General features: G+C 35.5%; 1 protein-coding gene across 2 annotated transcripts in view; it reads right to left on the bottom strand.

The window, feature by feature from the left end:
* Positions 1-18,089, bottom strand: part of LOC113519368 (GAS2-like protein pickled eggs) — a 195,721-nt gene that overhangs the window by 78,468 nt on the left and 99,164 nt on the right. For both annotated transcript variants that reach the window (XM_052895736.1, XM_052895735.1), the window contains exon 2: positions 7,146-7,357. In XM_052895736.1, the coding sequence (XP_052751696.1) occupies positions 7,146-7,328 (183 nt within the window). In that variant the 5' untranslated portion in view covers positions 7,329-7,357. The remainder of the gene's footprint in view (positions 1-7,145; positions 7,358-18,089) is intronic.

Genomic DNA, 18,089 nt, shown 5'->3' with positions numbered 1-18,089 from the left:
TGTCTTGTCACATGACAAAGGAAAATGGCGCGAATTTGTCATAGACCAACAAACACCTGGTATCACTAAATAATACTTTATCTGTGTTCTGTCCACAACAATCATAGTGTAATGAGGTTCGCCTTCCTAGACAGATAAGATAAAGTTGGAAATTAAAATGGACGGCCGATTAGTCGAAACGAATTCCACTGAAATGTTTGTGAATCAATCGCAATACAGACACGTAATCTAGCCGTCCTTGTCTGAAAGCTAATCCCGGTAATATGTTTATCTTTTCCTATTATAGTACATTAAACACAAGTATTTATTTCCGAAGTTAGTGGTAAATTTTTTTTGTCACTTAGCAAAGATTTTTTTATGCAATTTAGAATGGCCAAGAAACTGACGGCCCACATGACAGTACGCGGTAACCGTCGCCTATAGACATGAGCAGTACCATGGACATAACAGAGTATACTGTTTCGCCCATGATACCACCCATGCGTTGCCATTCCTGAGGACTCAGATGTTATTCCTCTGTACTCTGTAAAATTTACTTTGTTATATTTATTTACATTATTTAAAACTAACTTATATATAATTCAAAATGCGAAATCCTATATTTATAAGTAGATTTTTCATCACAAAAAGCAATTTTTTACTTCATAAAGAAAACATCAGCTAGTTACAAAATTAATATCAAACCAACTGGGAAGTAAAGTGTGGGCCATTACTGTAAAGTGTGAACTGTTTAGATTCATGTTATCCACAGTGGTATATGCAAATCTAGCATTAGTGGTACGAATATAAATACAAAAGTCAATATTTTGTTTACTTTTTTATGTAAATAACTACTCTTACGTCCCAGGCCGGTAGCCTTGGTGATGTGGCAACGATTCATTAGAGGTGGACGTTTGCTGCAATCCGACAGCGCGTCTCCATATTTCGTAAAAATAATATGCATTACAATAATGTGAATCGATATCTGAGATAATTAAAAAAAAACCTAAGTTCATGATCAAATTATTTACCAGAGAGAGACTTTGTACAAAAGTCGATTTTTTTACACAACTTAGAATGGCAAACAAACTGACGGCCCACCTGATGGAAAGTGGTAACCGTCGCCTATAGACATGAGCAGTACCACGGACATAACAGAGTGTACTGTTTCGCCCATGATACCCCCCATGCGTTGCCATTCCAATATTTAATATTTAACCTTGACTTCTCTTACCTATCGTGTCGTGTGTGACTCGCATGGTTCTTTGAAGAAATTACTTCTTTCTAAGCATATTTGCTCTACTACCCGTGCGAAGCCGGGGCGGGTCGCTAGTAAATTAAAAAACCTAGTCTCGACCGATCAATAATTCTATGGCCATCTAAAAATGAGCAGTAGGTATCCAAATATTGTCGGCGCCAAGGTCAAATGCGTTTCTGAGTTTACGTCTGAATATGTAATGGAGTATTCTAATCGGTGATAAAAAAAATACTATCGTGACATAATTAAAGACATTTCCAGTTGCATAAAAAATGCTGACATCAGTCGTATAACCAGTTATTTTGAAACTATTGTAACGATTTTGATAACATTTCTACTTTTATTATTATTATTATTATTATTTTCAGGGCTTTTACCTTCTTCAGGTATATCAGTCCTATCGTACCCTGAACTGATTTCTCAAACAAAACTTTATCTACTTTCCCTAGACGCGGAGAGAGAAGAATTAATGGGCATCAATAATTTACAGAGATGTTCAAAAATGTCTGGTTTAAGTTCAGCTAACATAGATTGAATAAGACCAACGTTAAAGTTATTTAAGTTAAAGTGGTCTACTTCCTCTTAAGACTAATTTCGAAGTAAAAATTTATCAAATAGAAAAAGATTATTTTGTATATATAGATCGGTTTATAAATAACAGAGTTGTGAGGTAACAAACATTATTTTATTTATAAATAAATAAATGAAATAATAATAAAAATTATTCATCAATATAAAACATTATGATAATAAAAATCAAATCAACGTTATAGCCACTAGTGTTTACATACAAAATTATATTAATTGTTTTAAACCAGAGGGAGACTTTGTACAAAAGTCGATTGCTTGGGTACCTCTGGCTCATTCCTGTTTCAACCGTGAAGCAGTTGTGTTTGTATGGCTGTGTTTCGGTTTGAAGAGTGGGATATGGCGTGAATTTACTGGGCACAGAGGAATAACACCTGAGTCCTCAGGAATGGCAACGCATGGTAGGTATCATAGGCGAAACGGTATACTCTGTTATGTCCATGCTACTGCTCATGTCTATAGGCGACGGTTACTACTTTCCATCAGCTTGTTTGCCATTCTAAGTTGTATAAATAAATAAATAAACCCGACTCCATAGTATTTATTTATCAGATTTATAATTAATTATAAAAAATGCAACCGAATTGAGTACCTACTCTTTTTTGAAGTCGGTTAAAACTCTCTAGCAATCTTACCAGTCTTAGTTTAAAACGAATAAAACGCACCGTCAGCGTCGTAGAGCGATAAGACATTTTGTAGACACATTAGAATTAAAATATTTGAATTTAAAATGCGAAAAGAGCGATACAGCATTTCTGCTTTCTCGCTCTTTCCCATAACTGTGTGCGGTAGCGAAAACGTATTTAGAAATGGACGTGTTAACCAATCATTTAATCTATAAAAGATTTAACACGTTCCAATGCTCAGATTATGGAACTGGCTTCCTTCCCAGGTGTTCCAAAGTTGTATGGACTTACTGTTATTCGAAACGGGACATCACAATTAAAAATGCAAATAATAATTATAATTCTCGGTACTCTTAGATCATGGCTGACGCATATTTATTAAAAAAAAAAAAGCGCGCCAATTCGCTCACACAAGAATAAAAAAATTGGACTCTTTTTTTAAATGTAATTATTATAATTTTCAGGTATTTATCCGCATTTCATTCTTCCTTGGTTTTTGAGGAAAAAAAAAGAGAATTGCGGGCAAACAGCTTATTTTTAATACATCATAGCTGTATAATTAATTTGAATTTGGAATTCTGAGTACCTTTAAAAATATTAAAATGTGGCCAGTATTAAAAATCGGAAGTAATTTCATAGACAAAGATCTAACACAATTTGAAGGTACCTATTCTTATGTCACAGACATCGTAGGTTATAAATTTTCCATTAAACAAAATTCCATACAAAATAATGTGTTAATAATCCTATAAACAGGATAAATGTTATATTAATTTTGATATATTTTGTCACTCGTGAATAATATTAATTTATATTAATTGAAATAGCATAGAATAAGAACTGCAATGTATCCTTTTTTATTTAATACACAAATAATATATTTGTATAATGTATCATACACATTGCACCTATTCTCTTGAGACTTTTTTAGAGAAGGAAACCTTGCATTTTATAAACATAATAAATATTCAATTCGGAAATATTCAATTTTGTAAAATTAACTTAATTTTAACGATTTTTTTTTAAAAGATTTACATTTTTATGGGTCTTTTTAGTCCATTTAAAGCAGCAGCTTCACCATTCGTCTGTACGCTTTGTGCACGTTACGCACATCGGCGCCACATTAATTTTCTCACCTTCGAAGTCAAAACCTAAATATATAATCTAAGCTGGTGTTTCCCAACGTAAGGCCCACGCCCCACAGGGGGGCAATTTGATAGTAATGGGGGGGGGGGGATTAAAAAATGGACTCGAAACGATTTTAATCCTCTTGCTTCGAGCTATTTAAATGCTACGATCAAATATCGGTGCCAAATTCAACAAAACAAGTAAATTAAAAAAAAATGCTGTAAATATTTATTAGGTATAATTTCGTTTGACGTTACCAAAGTATCAACTGGGCGATTAGAGTCGTCGAGTAAACTTTGTCGGGAAAAATTATGTATGGGGACATAAAAATTTTAGAAATGTTCAAGTGGGGCGTGGCACGTAAAACATTGGGAAACACTGATTTAAGCCTAACTACTTGTACATTAATATTTTTATTCCATTCTTTCATAGCGGTAACACGCAATCCAAAATGTGTAACTCGATTCGCTTACACCTCATTGGTTGACACTGAACGACTTGGTACTCACACTACCAGAGGGAGACTTTGTACAAAAGTCCATTGCTCGGGTACCTCTGTCCCATTCGTGTTTCAACTGTGAAGCAGTTGTGTTTGCATGGCTGTGTTTCGGTTTGAAGGGTGGGATATGGTGTGAATTTACAGGGTACAGAGGAATAACATCTGAATCCTCAGGAATGGCAACGCATGGGTGGTATCATGGGCGAAACAGTATACTCTGTTATGTCGATAGTACTGCTCATGTCTATAGGCGACGGTTGTCACTTTCCATCAGGTGGGCCGTCAGCTTGTTTGCCATTCTAAGTTGTATAAAAAAAAAATATTAATAACAGCAAACTGTTGCCTTGTAAATATGTCTAATTAATAAAATTTATTACACAATCATGGCACAGTCAATTTGCAATACATTTAATCCCATGTTACGTGCAGTAATACAGTTGATATCGTTTTATGAAATCATGCTAAGCTTGATTGACACTTATTTGTAACTTTATGTATTCTTATTTAGAGTTTTTTTTTTTTGGTGGATGAAAATGAAATGGTAACCCCGCCTGCGCCAACGGGATACGCTGCCGGAGCACCATTGAAGGGTGATAGATGAGAATGAAAACAGGCCAGTTAGCCTATCATGATGGATTCATCAGGAATTAACCATGACAGTTTCCAGGGGGAACCGCGAGGAGGACGACCTGGTTGGGTATATTGTTAGCAATAGGATTCTCAGACTCCATTACTAACAATCCCTTCCCCCCCCCCCCAGTAGTTGCGATGCTTGGCAGCCAGGTTGGCAAACGCAGCTAGGCTTTGGTGATGTTTTAAAAGACAATACTACCCATCTCTCGACCATCAACTACCCTTCTCAATTCGCCTGTATTCTTTTGTATTGGTTCAGATTTGGTTATCATATCTCTTATAATGTTGTATTACATTGTATACAAGGAGTATTTATACAGAATGTGCATATACAAAAGGCGGCCTTATCGCTAGGAGCAATCTCTTACAGACAACCTGGGAAGAATCCTTGTGTTGTTACGCTATATACATACGTCAATTATCTACAACTCTGTATGTATCCATTTATATATATATATATATATATATATATATATATATATATATATATATATATATATATATATATATATATATATATATATATATATATCATTTAATCTCTCTATATACTTACTTTGTACGCTTATAGTTAAATTGTGTCAATTAACTACATTTTTTTTGGCTTTATATTATATATACTACGATCTGTCTCCTTGCTGCGACAATAAATAGTATTTTTGACGTACACTTTAATGGCGTGCTCAGTACGCGACTTGAGTCGCATCCTACTTTATTTTATAGAATCATGTCTTGGGGCCTTATGCGTTTCAGTCTGCGAGCTGTGCGATTTACGTCCATAAGATCTCATTGCAGTCTGTTAGAATGTTTTGTTGTCCTCTCCTTTTAGGATTGTGTGAGTTGTAGTAACTACATATATTTTTACTATTGTTTATATTACTCATTGACTATTTTTATATAACGTAAAAAAAATTTAATATATATATATATATATATATATATATATATATATATATATATATATATATATATATATATATATATATATATTTTTTTTTTTGCCAGGACCGTTTATTTTTTTATTTGTACCAAAATAAAATAAAATAAAAATAAATCTCTTGTGTACCATTGCCAAATTTGATCCGATTTTATACAATTAATAAATAATTAGTCCTTGAAGGACTAACAAAATCTGGTATAAAATATATTACATCTTGATACGCCATCTAGCGGTCCATTTTATTACTTTCCTACTTCTAAAATTAAATTCATTTATACACCTTTCAGAATATCAAAATTACGTGACCCTAGTCGCATATAAATTGGGGCAACATAAGTTTTATGATTCAATGCAGGTATTAAATGCTGATAACGTAGGGAATTATGCATTTATTTCTTATTATGACTGATAACAATTAGGCAGGTGCATCGAGTGCATAGTGACGATGCGTTACACATCCTGTTAACATAATACCTACTTAATTAACGCTATATAAATAGATATTAAAAAATACCATATGGTTCCGGCATAGAATGAGCTTTCTTTCTTTCCCGTGGGTGTCGTAAGAGGCGACTAAGGGAGCTTCACGATCGAGAGATGGGCAGCAGCGTCCTTCTTAAAATAATCCAACCAAAAATTAAACAGCTGTTGCCAACCCGCCTGTCAAGCATGGCAATTACTGGCAAAACTTCCCTAACAGGGGGAGGCTTATTATATTTAGCAGTGGGCAGTAAACGGCTGATAACGTGATGATGATATGATGAAATATAAAATAAAAAAAAATGCCGTATGCAATAAAGTCGTTATGGACGTTCTATCTGTCTGTTTAGCTACTTAGTTCTTCTAAATTACACAACCATTTCCGATGTAGTTTTTACTGTACGAGTACATTTTCTAAAAGTATTAATTATATGTTCTAATTTGTATTCTAAATTAATCAATCGAATATTCAATCAATCAGTCAATCAATCAATCAGCCAGTATTTCAATTAATCAATCAATCGGTCAGTCAATCAATCGATCGATCGATCATTCAATCAATCAGTCATTCAATCAATCGATTATTCAATCAATCAGATTATTCAATCAATCAGTCAGTCAATCAATTAATTAATCAATCGGTCGATCAATATTAAATACAACAATATTTACATTCGTCAAAGTTTTTAAAAATGTTCGTGTGTTTGTTATTGAAGTTACGCTTAAATGGCTAAATGGGTCATATCTTGCATTTAAACACACATGAAACTTTTCCTAATCTATACAAACGATGGCAAAATTTTGCATTTACACAAATAAGTGTAAAGTTTCGCCATTTTTTAAATAAATGCGAATTTCAACATTCATTGAAATGAATGTGAGATTTCGCCATTTGTTCAATTAGACGTAAGACATCGCCATTTGTTGAAACAAATGTATGATTCCGCTATTAATTAAAACAAATGTAAAATTCCGTCATTTATCCGAAATTAATAAAAAACAAATGCAACTCACCGTGCACAAGACGACGCCTGTGTCCAGCCTGTCCAGGAAATTGTCAGCGTTAATCCTAAGCTCTGGGTAGAGGACCGTCATCCACTCGGCGAGGTCCTCCTTCATAGCATAGAGGTACTCCTCCGAGGAGCGGAACGGCCTGAAAGACCGCGCCTCCAGTAGCACTGCGCCCACGCACGCCATTGTTCACGACTAGTTGGACATCACTGGCTCTGTAACAAACATAGATATTAATTAAATAGATGTCGCAAATAATTGTTAGTTTGTATGCTCATTTATGGTTTTCAGTAAGCTCAAAATATTTCAGCAAATCAGGAAAATGTTGAAAACTAAACAGGAATCACAGAAATAGCTGTATTAAGTATGGTAAGAAATTTAAAAATATCAGATTTAATTAGAGAGAGAAAACACTGTGAACTACAATATTTTACTACTAGTTTTTACCCGCGACTATGTCCGTGTGACCGGGATATATTCCTAAATGAAATAAATAAACGAAATGTCCTAGTACGTGTATATCAAATTCCGTGATAAATAATTGAGCCAGTAAGGCACTTAGAGGTGACAAACAAACAGACTAACTTTCACTTTTACCAAAGGGAGACTTTGTACAAAAGTCAATTGCTTGGGTACCTCTGTCCCATTAGTGTTTCTACCGTGAAGCAGTTGTGTTTGCATGGCTGTGTTTCGGTTTGAAGGGTGGGATATGGCGTGAATTTACAGGGTACAGAGGAATAACACCTAAGTCCTCAGGAATGGCAACGCATGGGGGTATCATGGGCGAAACAGTATACTCTGTTATGTCCATGGCGCTGCTCATGTCTATAGGCGACGGTTACCACTTTCCATCAGGTGGGCCGTCAGCTTGATTGCCATTTTAAGTTGTATAAATAAATAAAAATTTGTAAGGATCGACAGAAGTGAAATGTCACTAACTGTTTTATTTTCTAGACTCTAAATTAGCCAGCCTTGGTTTCAATCAATGCAGTCAATCATTAGATTGATCAATCAGCGTTGTAATTTGATACGCCAATCCTTGTGGCGTGTGATCTCGCCACTCAAATAGCTAATTTAAACAAATTAAACACATTGTCTGCTATTATATTTACTAAAATAGAGATATATACTTTTTTTTTTTTTTTTGATGGCTGAAAATGGTATGGTAACCCCGCCTGCGCTAACGGGATACGCTGGCGGAGCACCAGTGAAGCGTGATAGATGAGAATGAAAACAGGCCAGTTATCCCATCATGATGAATTCATCAGGAATTAACCATGATAGTTTCCAGGGGAACCGCGAGGAGGTCGACCTGGTTGGGTACATTGCTAGCAATGGGATTCTCAGTCTCCATTACTAACAATCCCTTTCCCCCAGAGATGTATACTAGACTTAGGTGATACATAGCAATAATAATAAATAGATTTATTTCTCTTCACAATTCATTACAGTGAAATGCAATGCTTATATTAATCAAATTATAAATATAATAGTGAGAGACTGGTGCCTGAGATAGGTATAAGAATACCTGTATTACAGGTCACCAGGGCCTCACTCCGCAGGGTTACTTACTAAACACTTGTAATATAATAAGTGAATTCAATGTAATAAATATAATTTATAGGAACAGCAATATCTATATGTTGGTGTAATAAACAGATACGTGTATATTAAATATTGGTTATCCAACCGTGAATTTACAGGGTACAGAGGAATAACACCTGAATCCTCAGGAATGGCAACGCATGGGGGGTATCATGGGCGAAACAGTATGTGTGTGTACTGTTATGTCCATGGTACTGCTCATGTCTATAGGCGAAGGTTACCACTTTCCATCAGGTGGGCCGTCAGCTTGTTTGCCATTCTAATATATATATATATATATATATATATATATATATATATATATATATATATATATATATATATATATATATATATATATATATAGGTGACGGTTACTACCTTCCATCTATAGTATTGAAATGTAGCATCCAATACAAATTAATATTGATTACCAATCAGTGCTGGCCATCAATGTCCAAAGAAACCTATATATATATATATATATATATATATATATATATATATATATATATATATATATATATATATATATATATATATATATATATATATATATATATATATATATATATATATAGGTGACGGTTACTACCTTCCATCAGGTGAGCCGTCAGCCTGTTTGCCAGTCTAAGTTACATAAAAAAAAATACCGAGGTAAATGTTCAATCGCTTCATTTGTTGTATTGACAAAGGTCGTTTACCCTTTACCGTCGCTCCGGTCGATTGGGTGTCACCGCTCGCCACCGAATTACGACTAACATTGTGAACTTGGCCATTAGCTTATAGTGAACGTAAGCCCATAAAAGGTTGCCCAAGACTGTATGAAAAATGCACGTTCGACATTTTCTTCGTTAAAGACGTAACTGCATTTTGAAATAATACATCTACAGTAATAGAAATCATGTACACGCTACGATTGGCGACTGCATTTATGTAAGACCTTGTCGGGTTTAATGAATTTCCTAATTGTATGGTGAAAATTAAATACTTTAATAATTGTCTATTAATAATACACTGCTTCCGTACATTTAATAGAAAATTTTGCAATGAAAAACAAAAGAACATCAGTCAGATAAAATAAAAATAAAAAAAGGTGTTAAAATAAAAAAAAAGGTTGCAATCCTCAACAGACCTTGTTGAGCGAATTGGGGAAAACAATAGCTATAATAAATATATCCAAAACAGTCAGAGCTAATGGAAAAAGAAAACAACCATATCTTATGGACATGGAAATATGGCTATTTTCTACATAACCAGCTCCAACTAATGTTGACAGAGATTTAAAAGAGTAACTGTTGAGTTTCTTGCGGACTCCTCTCAACAGATAACGATCTTCCAACCCTTGCAGTCGATTTAAAAATAACGATTAAAGAGTGCTTTTTAATACAGGTTTACACAAACAAGTTTTTTTAAAATTATGACAAAACAGAAGATCTTTTAATCTAAGATATATGAATATAAAACCACTTACATACACGTTTTTTTTATACAACTTAGAATGGCAAACAAGCTGACGGCCCACCTGATGGAAAGTGGTAACCGTCGCCTATAGACATGAGCAGTACCATGGATATAACAGAGTATACTGTTTCGCCCATGATACCCCCATGCGTTGCCATTCCTGAGGACTCAGGTGTTATTCCTCTGTACCCAGTAAATTCACGCCATGTCCCATATCACGGTTGAAACACGAATGGGACAGAGGTACTAAAGCACGACTTTTGTACAAAATCTCCCTCTGGTACATCCCGACAATCAAAAAAAAAAGTTTTAAAAGAGCTTGGAAACAAGTCTATTTGAATAAGGTCATTTCTATTGTATTCTAAAATATAACCTCTTACTCTAACAGTTTTATTACATAAATGCACCATAAAATGAGTCATACGACATCAAACTGTTTACACAGTGAGTGTTCCCATTCATATAAACTAGTCAACAGTATGAGCGTCAGAAATCACGACCTAAAATAAACACTTACCACATTTTCGACGAAGCCATCGTCCTCCAAAAACATGTGTCAAAATACTTAAAAAAAATCAAACATTCCATAGAATCCTTGAATGATGCAAGCCATCCCATTCACGGCACCCATGTAATACTATAACGCACAATCATTTAATGGAAGTTCTCATTGCGTCACGAAGGTATGACAAAACGCGTTCGAAATGTGGTGAAACAAATTCGTAGCTTCATATTTACCGAAGCAAATTCTGCTGCAATACTATGTCCATTATCCATCAGAGATCCGGGTGTTAGAGGCACCATCCTTACACTAATCTCTTTGTCTCAATGTCCTCTACCCAAAGGTTGTCTGGAAGAGATTGCTTAGCGATAAGGCCGCCTTTTGTATCACTTTTTATTGAAATTACCGGAGGGGGACTTTGTACAAAAGTCGTTTGCTTGGACACCTCTGTCCCATTCGTGTTTCTACCGTGAATCAGTGTGTTTGCATTGCTATGTTTCGGTTTGAAGGGTGGGATATGAGTCCAAAGGAATGGGGGGTATCATGGGCGAAACAGTATACTCTGTTACGTCCATGGTACTGCTCATGTCTATAGGTAACGGTTACCACGTTCCATCAGGTGGACCGTCAGCTTGTTTGCCATTCTTAGTTGCATAAAAAAATTAACTGTATTTATTATTTTATAAATGGTGCAATAAAATAGAAATCTCAAATGATAACCGGTGCCTTTTGGAAAAACAATAAGGATGAATTACGAAAAACTTATTGGATATCAATTAACACAGTGCTAAGCGCGTTAATTAGAACTTATTACTGTTAAGGAGCCCCTGATTACTGGAGTACAGACAGTCAAGGTCAAGGTCGAGGGACAAGGTTACGCCCTCGTAAGAGGATAGCACTTTATTCACACCGCATTACGCTTTACGTTAAAAATTTTATGATAAATTACTTTTAAATGTTATTTAAATGGGCCGCGCTGTGTGTCTAATTGTACAAGTACATAGACATGGTTAAATTAGATATGACCTTATAATGTTTAAAGTAAAAAAACTTCGATTCGTCATCGTCTTCACTATCAGAGGGAGACTTTGTACAGAAGTCGTTTGCTTGGGTACCTCTGTCCCATTCGTGTTTCAACCGTGAAGCAGTTGTGTTTGCATGGCTGTGTTTCGGTCTGAAGGGTGAGATATGGCGTGAATTTACAGGGTACAGAGGAATAACACCTGAGTCCTCAGGAATGGCAACGCATGGGGGGTATCATGGGCGAAACAGTATACTCTGTTATGTCCATGCTACTGCTCATGTCTATAGGCGACGGTTACCGCTTTCCATTAGGTGAGCCGTCAGCTTGTTTGCCATTCTAAGTTGTATAAAAAAAAACCTAAATATTTTAACTGGCAACGTCCGATTAATGAGTCAGATTAATGACTTACTAGAATATGTCAAGGTATCACCGCGTTTCGCGTAATTTTTTTCATACTGCAGCGTCAGCCTGGTATATGTTATTCATGTACTATGAATAAATTTTTCATTCGAATTCTTTTTATCTCACACTGACCCACTTAGCCAACTGAGTCAGCAGCTAGTAACAGACATGACTGAGTGTTTAGGAATGGTAACGCATGAAGTACCTATGGGTGTCACAGTGTATTTTTTGAACTAAATACAAGATTCATCATCATCATCATTTCAGCCATTCTCCGTCCACTGCTGGACATAAGCCTCCCCCATAGATTGCCATAAGGAACGGTCCTGGGTCACCTGCATCCACTGCAATGTATTTGGAGTGGTAACTCCACCTAGTATCGTCCTACGCTGCTAAGAATCTTTCTTCGCCATCGGTTGTCGATTCTTCGACCTATGTGACCAGCCTAGAGTGAGACTTTGTACAAAAGTCGATTGCTTGGGTCTTAGAATGGCAAACAAGCTGACAGCCCACCTGATGGAAAGCGGTAACCGTCGCCTATAAACATGAGCAGTACCATGGACAAAACAGAGTATACTGTTTCGCCCATGATACCCCCCAAGCATTGCCATTCCTGAGGACTCAGATGGTATACCTCTGTACCCAGTAAATTCACTGCCTTATCCCACTCTTCAAACCGAAACACAGCCATGCAAACACAACTGCTTCACAGTTGAAACACGAATGGGACAGAGGTACTCAAGCAAACGACTTTTGTACAAAGTCTCCCTCTGGTAAGATCTGATCAGAACAAATATCCGATTAATAGTGATGACTTAACTTCAATGATGGCCTATTTGACATTGGAGGTAAAGGAATTGTAGTTATAGGAACTATCAGCTTCATTGCTAGCAATATAACCCATCAAGTCGACATCCCTGCCCACCCTCCTAAAAACTCCAGGTATATTTCTTTTCATCCTCACCTATCATCCCTCACTGGTATCCTGCCAGCGTATACCGTTAATGCAGTCAAAGTTACCATGCCATTAAAAAAACCGTGGGACATTAACTTTTTTACTGTCATTTACATAATTGATTAATTTAACACGTTTGTAAATTGTTATAAAAAACACAACAGCGCTCGTCGCTAGACTATCTTTCGGCTGAGCTTTTTTTTTTATGAGTGAAAATGGTATGGTAACCCCGTCTGCGCTAACGGGATACGCTGGCGGAGCATCAGTGAAGAGTGATAGATGAGAATGAAAACAGGCCAGTTAGCCCATCATGATGAATTCATCAGGAATTAACCATGATAGTTTCCAGGAGAACCGCGAGGAGGTCGACCTGGTTGGGTATATTGCTAGCAATGGAATTCTCAGTATCCATTACTAAAAATTCCTCCCCCCCCCCCCCCCCTTCGGCTGAGCTACTAGGATCATCCTGGTCATTGCCTCAGTACCGTCGGCATAATAATTCTTAAGTAGCTTCGCGTGTTGTGACACAGTAGGGTCAACAGAGAAAACAATGGGCTCGACGTTGCGTAACTGCGCACGCTTCGTTGGCTACCGTTGTCGAGCTAGTACCGACAGCAGCGATAGAAAAAAAATCAATGGTTTTACGGTATATTAATTTTGAGAAATTTATTTCTTTTTTTTTGTACCAATTTCTCAATTTGAAAGACAAAACACTGTTTTATTTATTTATGAAACTTTTTTTATACAACTTAAAATGGCAAACAAGCTGACGGCCCACCTGATGGAAAGTGGTAACCGTCGCCTATAGATATGAGCAGTACCATGCACATAACAGAGTATACTGTTTCGCCCATGATAACCCCCATGCGTTGCCATTCCTGAGGACTCAGGTCCTCCTCTGTACCCAGTAAATTAACGCCATATCGCACCCTTCAAATAAATAAAGTGAACAGACTGTACAGTTAGAATACTTTACTTTTTTTTTTGGAACAGCTGACACAAAATTATTTTTAATAAGTAAACAGCTAATAATTTATAGTTCTTCTTTTTTAACGTTGGTAATTAATTGTAAATTTAGAATAAATATTTTCGTATTATTCCCTTATTCATAAAAACATCAATTGAAACTGTTTTGTCTCTTTCCTCTGTGCTAAATTCCTAATTTGAAAAACGTGACAAAACACACTGTGTTGTCACATAGTCCAAAAATTTTTTTTAAAAATTTTTGTTTGTATGAATAAAGGTTTTTATTGAATAGCTAGTTTTTTTTTTTTTAAATCGACTAAATAAAATGTCAGTGCACCAGTTTTTCTGCTGCCGTTACCACTTTGTAGGCTAATCTGTTTACGGCGCATCACCCGCGGCGTCGCACCGCGGCGCTCTCTGGCGGCGCCGCCGCGCAACTATGCTTATTTTCGTTTCGCACTTTGCCACACGCGTTTCAATAACTTACACTTTTGTTTAGTAGACACATTACCATATATATACATACATACTTGAAATGAAAATGAAATGCTAACCTCGTTTCCACAGGGGGAAAGGGATTGTTAGTAATGGAGACTAATTGCTAGCAATAAACCCAACCAGGTCGACCTCCGCCAGCGTCGCAGGCGGTTCCCCATTTTCACCCATCAAAAAAAAACCTCGTTTCCACTATCGGTATACGCTGGCGGAACACCAGATAATTTGGTGAGTGAAAGAATTCATCATGATGTGCTAACTGGCACCAGTGTTGATTCATTCTCATCTATCACCCTTAGAATTAATCATGGGTGCACCGCCAGATAGGGTGTACGTATCCCGTTATGGGCAGGCGCTAACGGGTTACCATAGATGAGAATGAAAACCATTTTCATGATGAATCATTTCCATTTTGGTTGCGAGTATATTGCTAGCAATGGGATTCTCAGTCTCCATTATTAACAATCCCTTTCCCCCCAAATAGGTGAGTGTTAAGGCGAATACGTTAACCTATTACCAAACGTTCATCAGGAATAAACCTGGATAATTCTCAGTGGAAACCGCGTGGAGGCCGACCTGACACATCTTACATTGCTAGTTTTTTTTTTTTTTTTATATGAATGATAATGTAATAGTAACACCATCCATGAAAATAGTATACGCCGACGAGGCACCAGTGAAGGATGATAGGTGAGAATGAAAAGGCAAGTCAGCCCATCATTCATGAAACATTCATACAAATTCTTTACAAACCTTCACAATTACAATACATAATAATTTTGAAGGCAATTAGGTGCAATACTAAAAATTAATTTAAGAGATTCCTAAAGTCCTCAATCAGCCGGAGCTATCACTCAACACAATATATCAGCGTGATCGATGCCCAAATGTCACCGGCCTACAGAGGTCGCCACTTCACTTCCGGGCGACAAGGCCGAGACAATACGCGTACAACGTTGATATACCTTCAATCAATAATGTATATATTTAATAACTCCCGCTTAATGTACATGTTATATTTATGTAAAACTAAAGTTAAGATACGATGGAGACTTGACTGACTTACAATCATTATCAGAAGGAGGCTTTGTACAAAAGTCGTTCGCTTGGGCACCTCTGTCCCATTCGTGAACACTTTGAGGTATAACTATTTATTTATTTTTATAACCATTTATATATTTATTCACATGCCTCATGGTACAAATTGGTGATTGTAATAAGTAAGTACATAAGACACATGACACCCCATAGGGACACCGTAATTTACAGAAAGAACCATCCACTTTTGGCAGTTAAAATCACATATTATCCCATTAACCCTTCTTTGCCATCAATTTCCATCATAACATTGAATGCCCAAAAATTATATAAAAGAATAAGTTCACTTTAAGTTGATCGTGTCTGGATACCTTTTTAATGTCCATTGCCGAAAAAAAAAACAGAGATGTCAAATTTATTTTTTCAACCATTTTTCCTTTAATTTTAAACATGAATTATATCACCTTGATTCATTTAAATCAAGATTACTAATAAAAAAAACATGCAAAGAAGGGTTTTTTTTTATACAACTTAGAATGGCAAACAAGCTGACGGCCCACCTGATGGAAAGTGGTAACCGTCGCCTATAGACATGAGCAGTACCATGGACATAACAGAGTATACTGTTTCGCCCATGACACCCGCATACGTTGATAGGACCACCTGAGTACTCAGATGTTATTCCTCTGTACCCTGTAAATTCACTGCCATATCCCACCGTTCAAACCGAAACACAGCCATGCAAACACAACTGCTTCACGGTAGAAACACGAATGGGACAGAGGTGTCCAAGCAAACGACTTTTGAACAAAGTGTCCCTCTGGTAATCTTAAATATTAGAGGTAGTTTTATATGCTGAATTTACATATACACTTAGACCTTCGTATATTTAGTAAACAAGACATAGAGAATGATAAATCAATTCACGTATCGATAAGAAACGAGCAAGATCGAATCAGTCGAAGCTACTCGAGATTACGCCTGTAACCATATCTAAATGTAAACTGACATGTTTTATATCGCCGACAACTAGTATTTTTTACCTTTTTTTTTATTTAAGTTAAAATCAAAATCACTAGGGAGTTTCATTTATTTATTTATTTATTTATTTATTTATTATAATGCCAAGTACATCGTAATTGTTACAGTGTTCTTATGTAGAGCAAGTACACGAAATCTTGTTTGGGTGTAGCAAAATTATATTGATAGCTAGCTAATATACATGCATTTGTTAATTTAGATGTCAGATCGGTGTTTATTTTATGTTTACTTTATTGTACACTTTATAGTACATATTGTACATACTAATAAAGTTATCTTAGTAAAGTTAACTTTTTTCCCCAAAAAGTGAATGAAAGCGTATACTTTATTTGCGTTATATAATATAAAAATAAGCCAGAAAATGAATAAATGTAACGTTATACTTGTATAAGTATAGTAAGGTGGAATAAAAGCATATATAGAAGCATATAGAAATATCGTATAACTAAAAAAAAATAAGCCCACAACTACACTGGTTTGAAAGTTGAACAAGCTATTTTTTAAAAAAATTTTTCATTAGTGGAACTGAAAATTTTCCTTAAAAAATATGGGCCAAACTTAACTTATTAAATAACTATCAGGGGGTAAAATTTTTCAATCAATCAGTAAAATTTTTGTCTGTCTGCTGTCTGAATGTTCGTTATAGAAACAAAAACGACTCGACGGATTTTAACGAAACTTGGTACAATTATTCTTTATACTCCTGGGCAGGTTATAGTATACTTTTCATCACGCTACGATCAATATGAGCAGAGCAGTGAAGGAAAATGTTGAGTAAACGGGAAAAGTTACTCAATTTTTAATCTTCCGTCGCGTGTGCAGCCTTAATGGCCACTTTTAAAAATGTGCACCCGTGCGACGCCGGTGCGGGCCACTAGTGAGGTAATAAACTTAAAAAAAAGAAACAATCCAATCCAGAATCATTCTTTTTTTAAAGTCGATCCAAAAATATTAAATCTCCCATGCTGACTCGACAGCTAAACGAGTTATATTTAGAAAAAAAAATTGTAAAACTTACCAATTAGTAAAAAATATCGACATGTCAGTTCCATACTGATAAGTTGTCATTCCGTTAAATAACTATCAATCGAAGGTTTTCCTACGTATTTAATTAACAAATGTCACACGCGCGTAATAAATATGTCACAAATGGGAACATTTATAATTAAATGAAGTCGGAAGTATAATGTGATCAGTAATAAGATTTATTAATTTTAATTGGAACATTGATAATAATAATAAACATCACTGAACAAAGTACAAAACACCACTTAAACTTAAAACTAAGTGAAATTTATTTTAAAACGTATCATTTATCAATTTCTATGGTAACATATGTATATATATATATATGGTCAAAAATATAAATATGTATATATATATTTATTTATTTATTTATTTATAGGATTACCAACATAAGATACAGCTACAATAAAGCTAAGTTTTAATACAATACACTGGCAGCTCAGATCTCAC

Source organism: Galleria mellonella, unplaced genomic scaffold (genome assembly GCF_026898425.1).
Source record: "Galleria mellonella isolate WM207_F2 unplaced genomic scaffold, CSIRO_AGI_GalMel_v1 utg3070, whole genome shotgun sequence".
NCBI lineage: Eukaryota > Metazoa > Arthropoda > Insecta > Lepidoptera > Pyralidae > Galleria > Galleria mellonella.
Note: the sequence above shows the minus strand (reverse complement) of the source record. Positions and strands in the feature narration are given on the sequence as shown.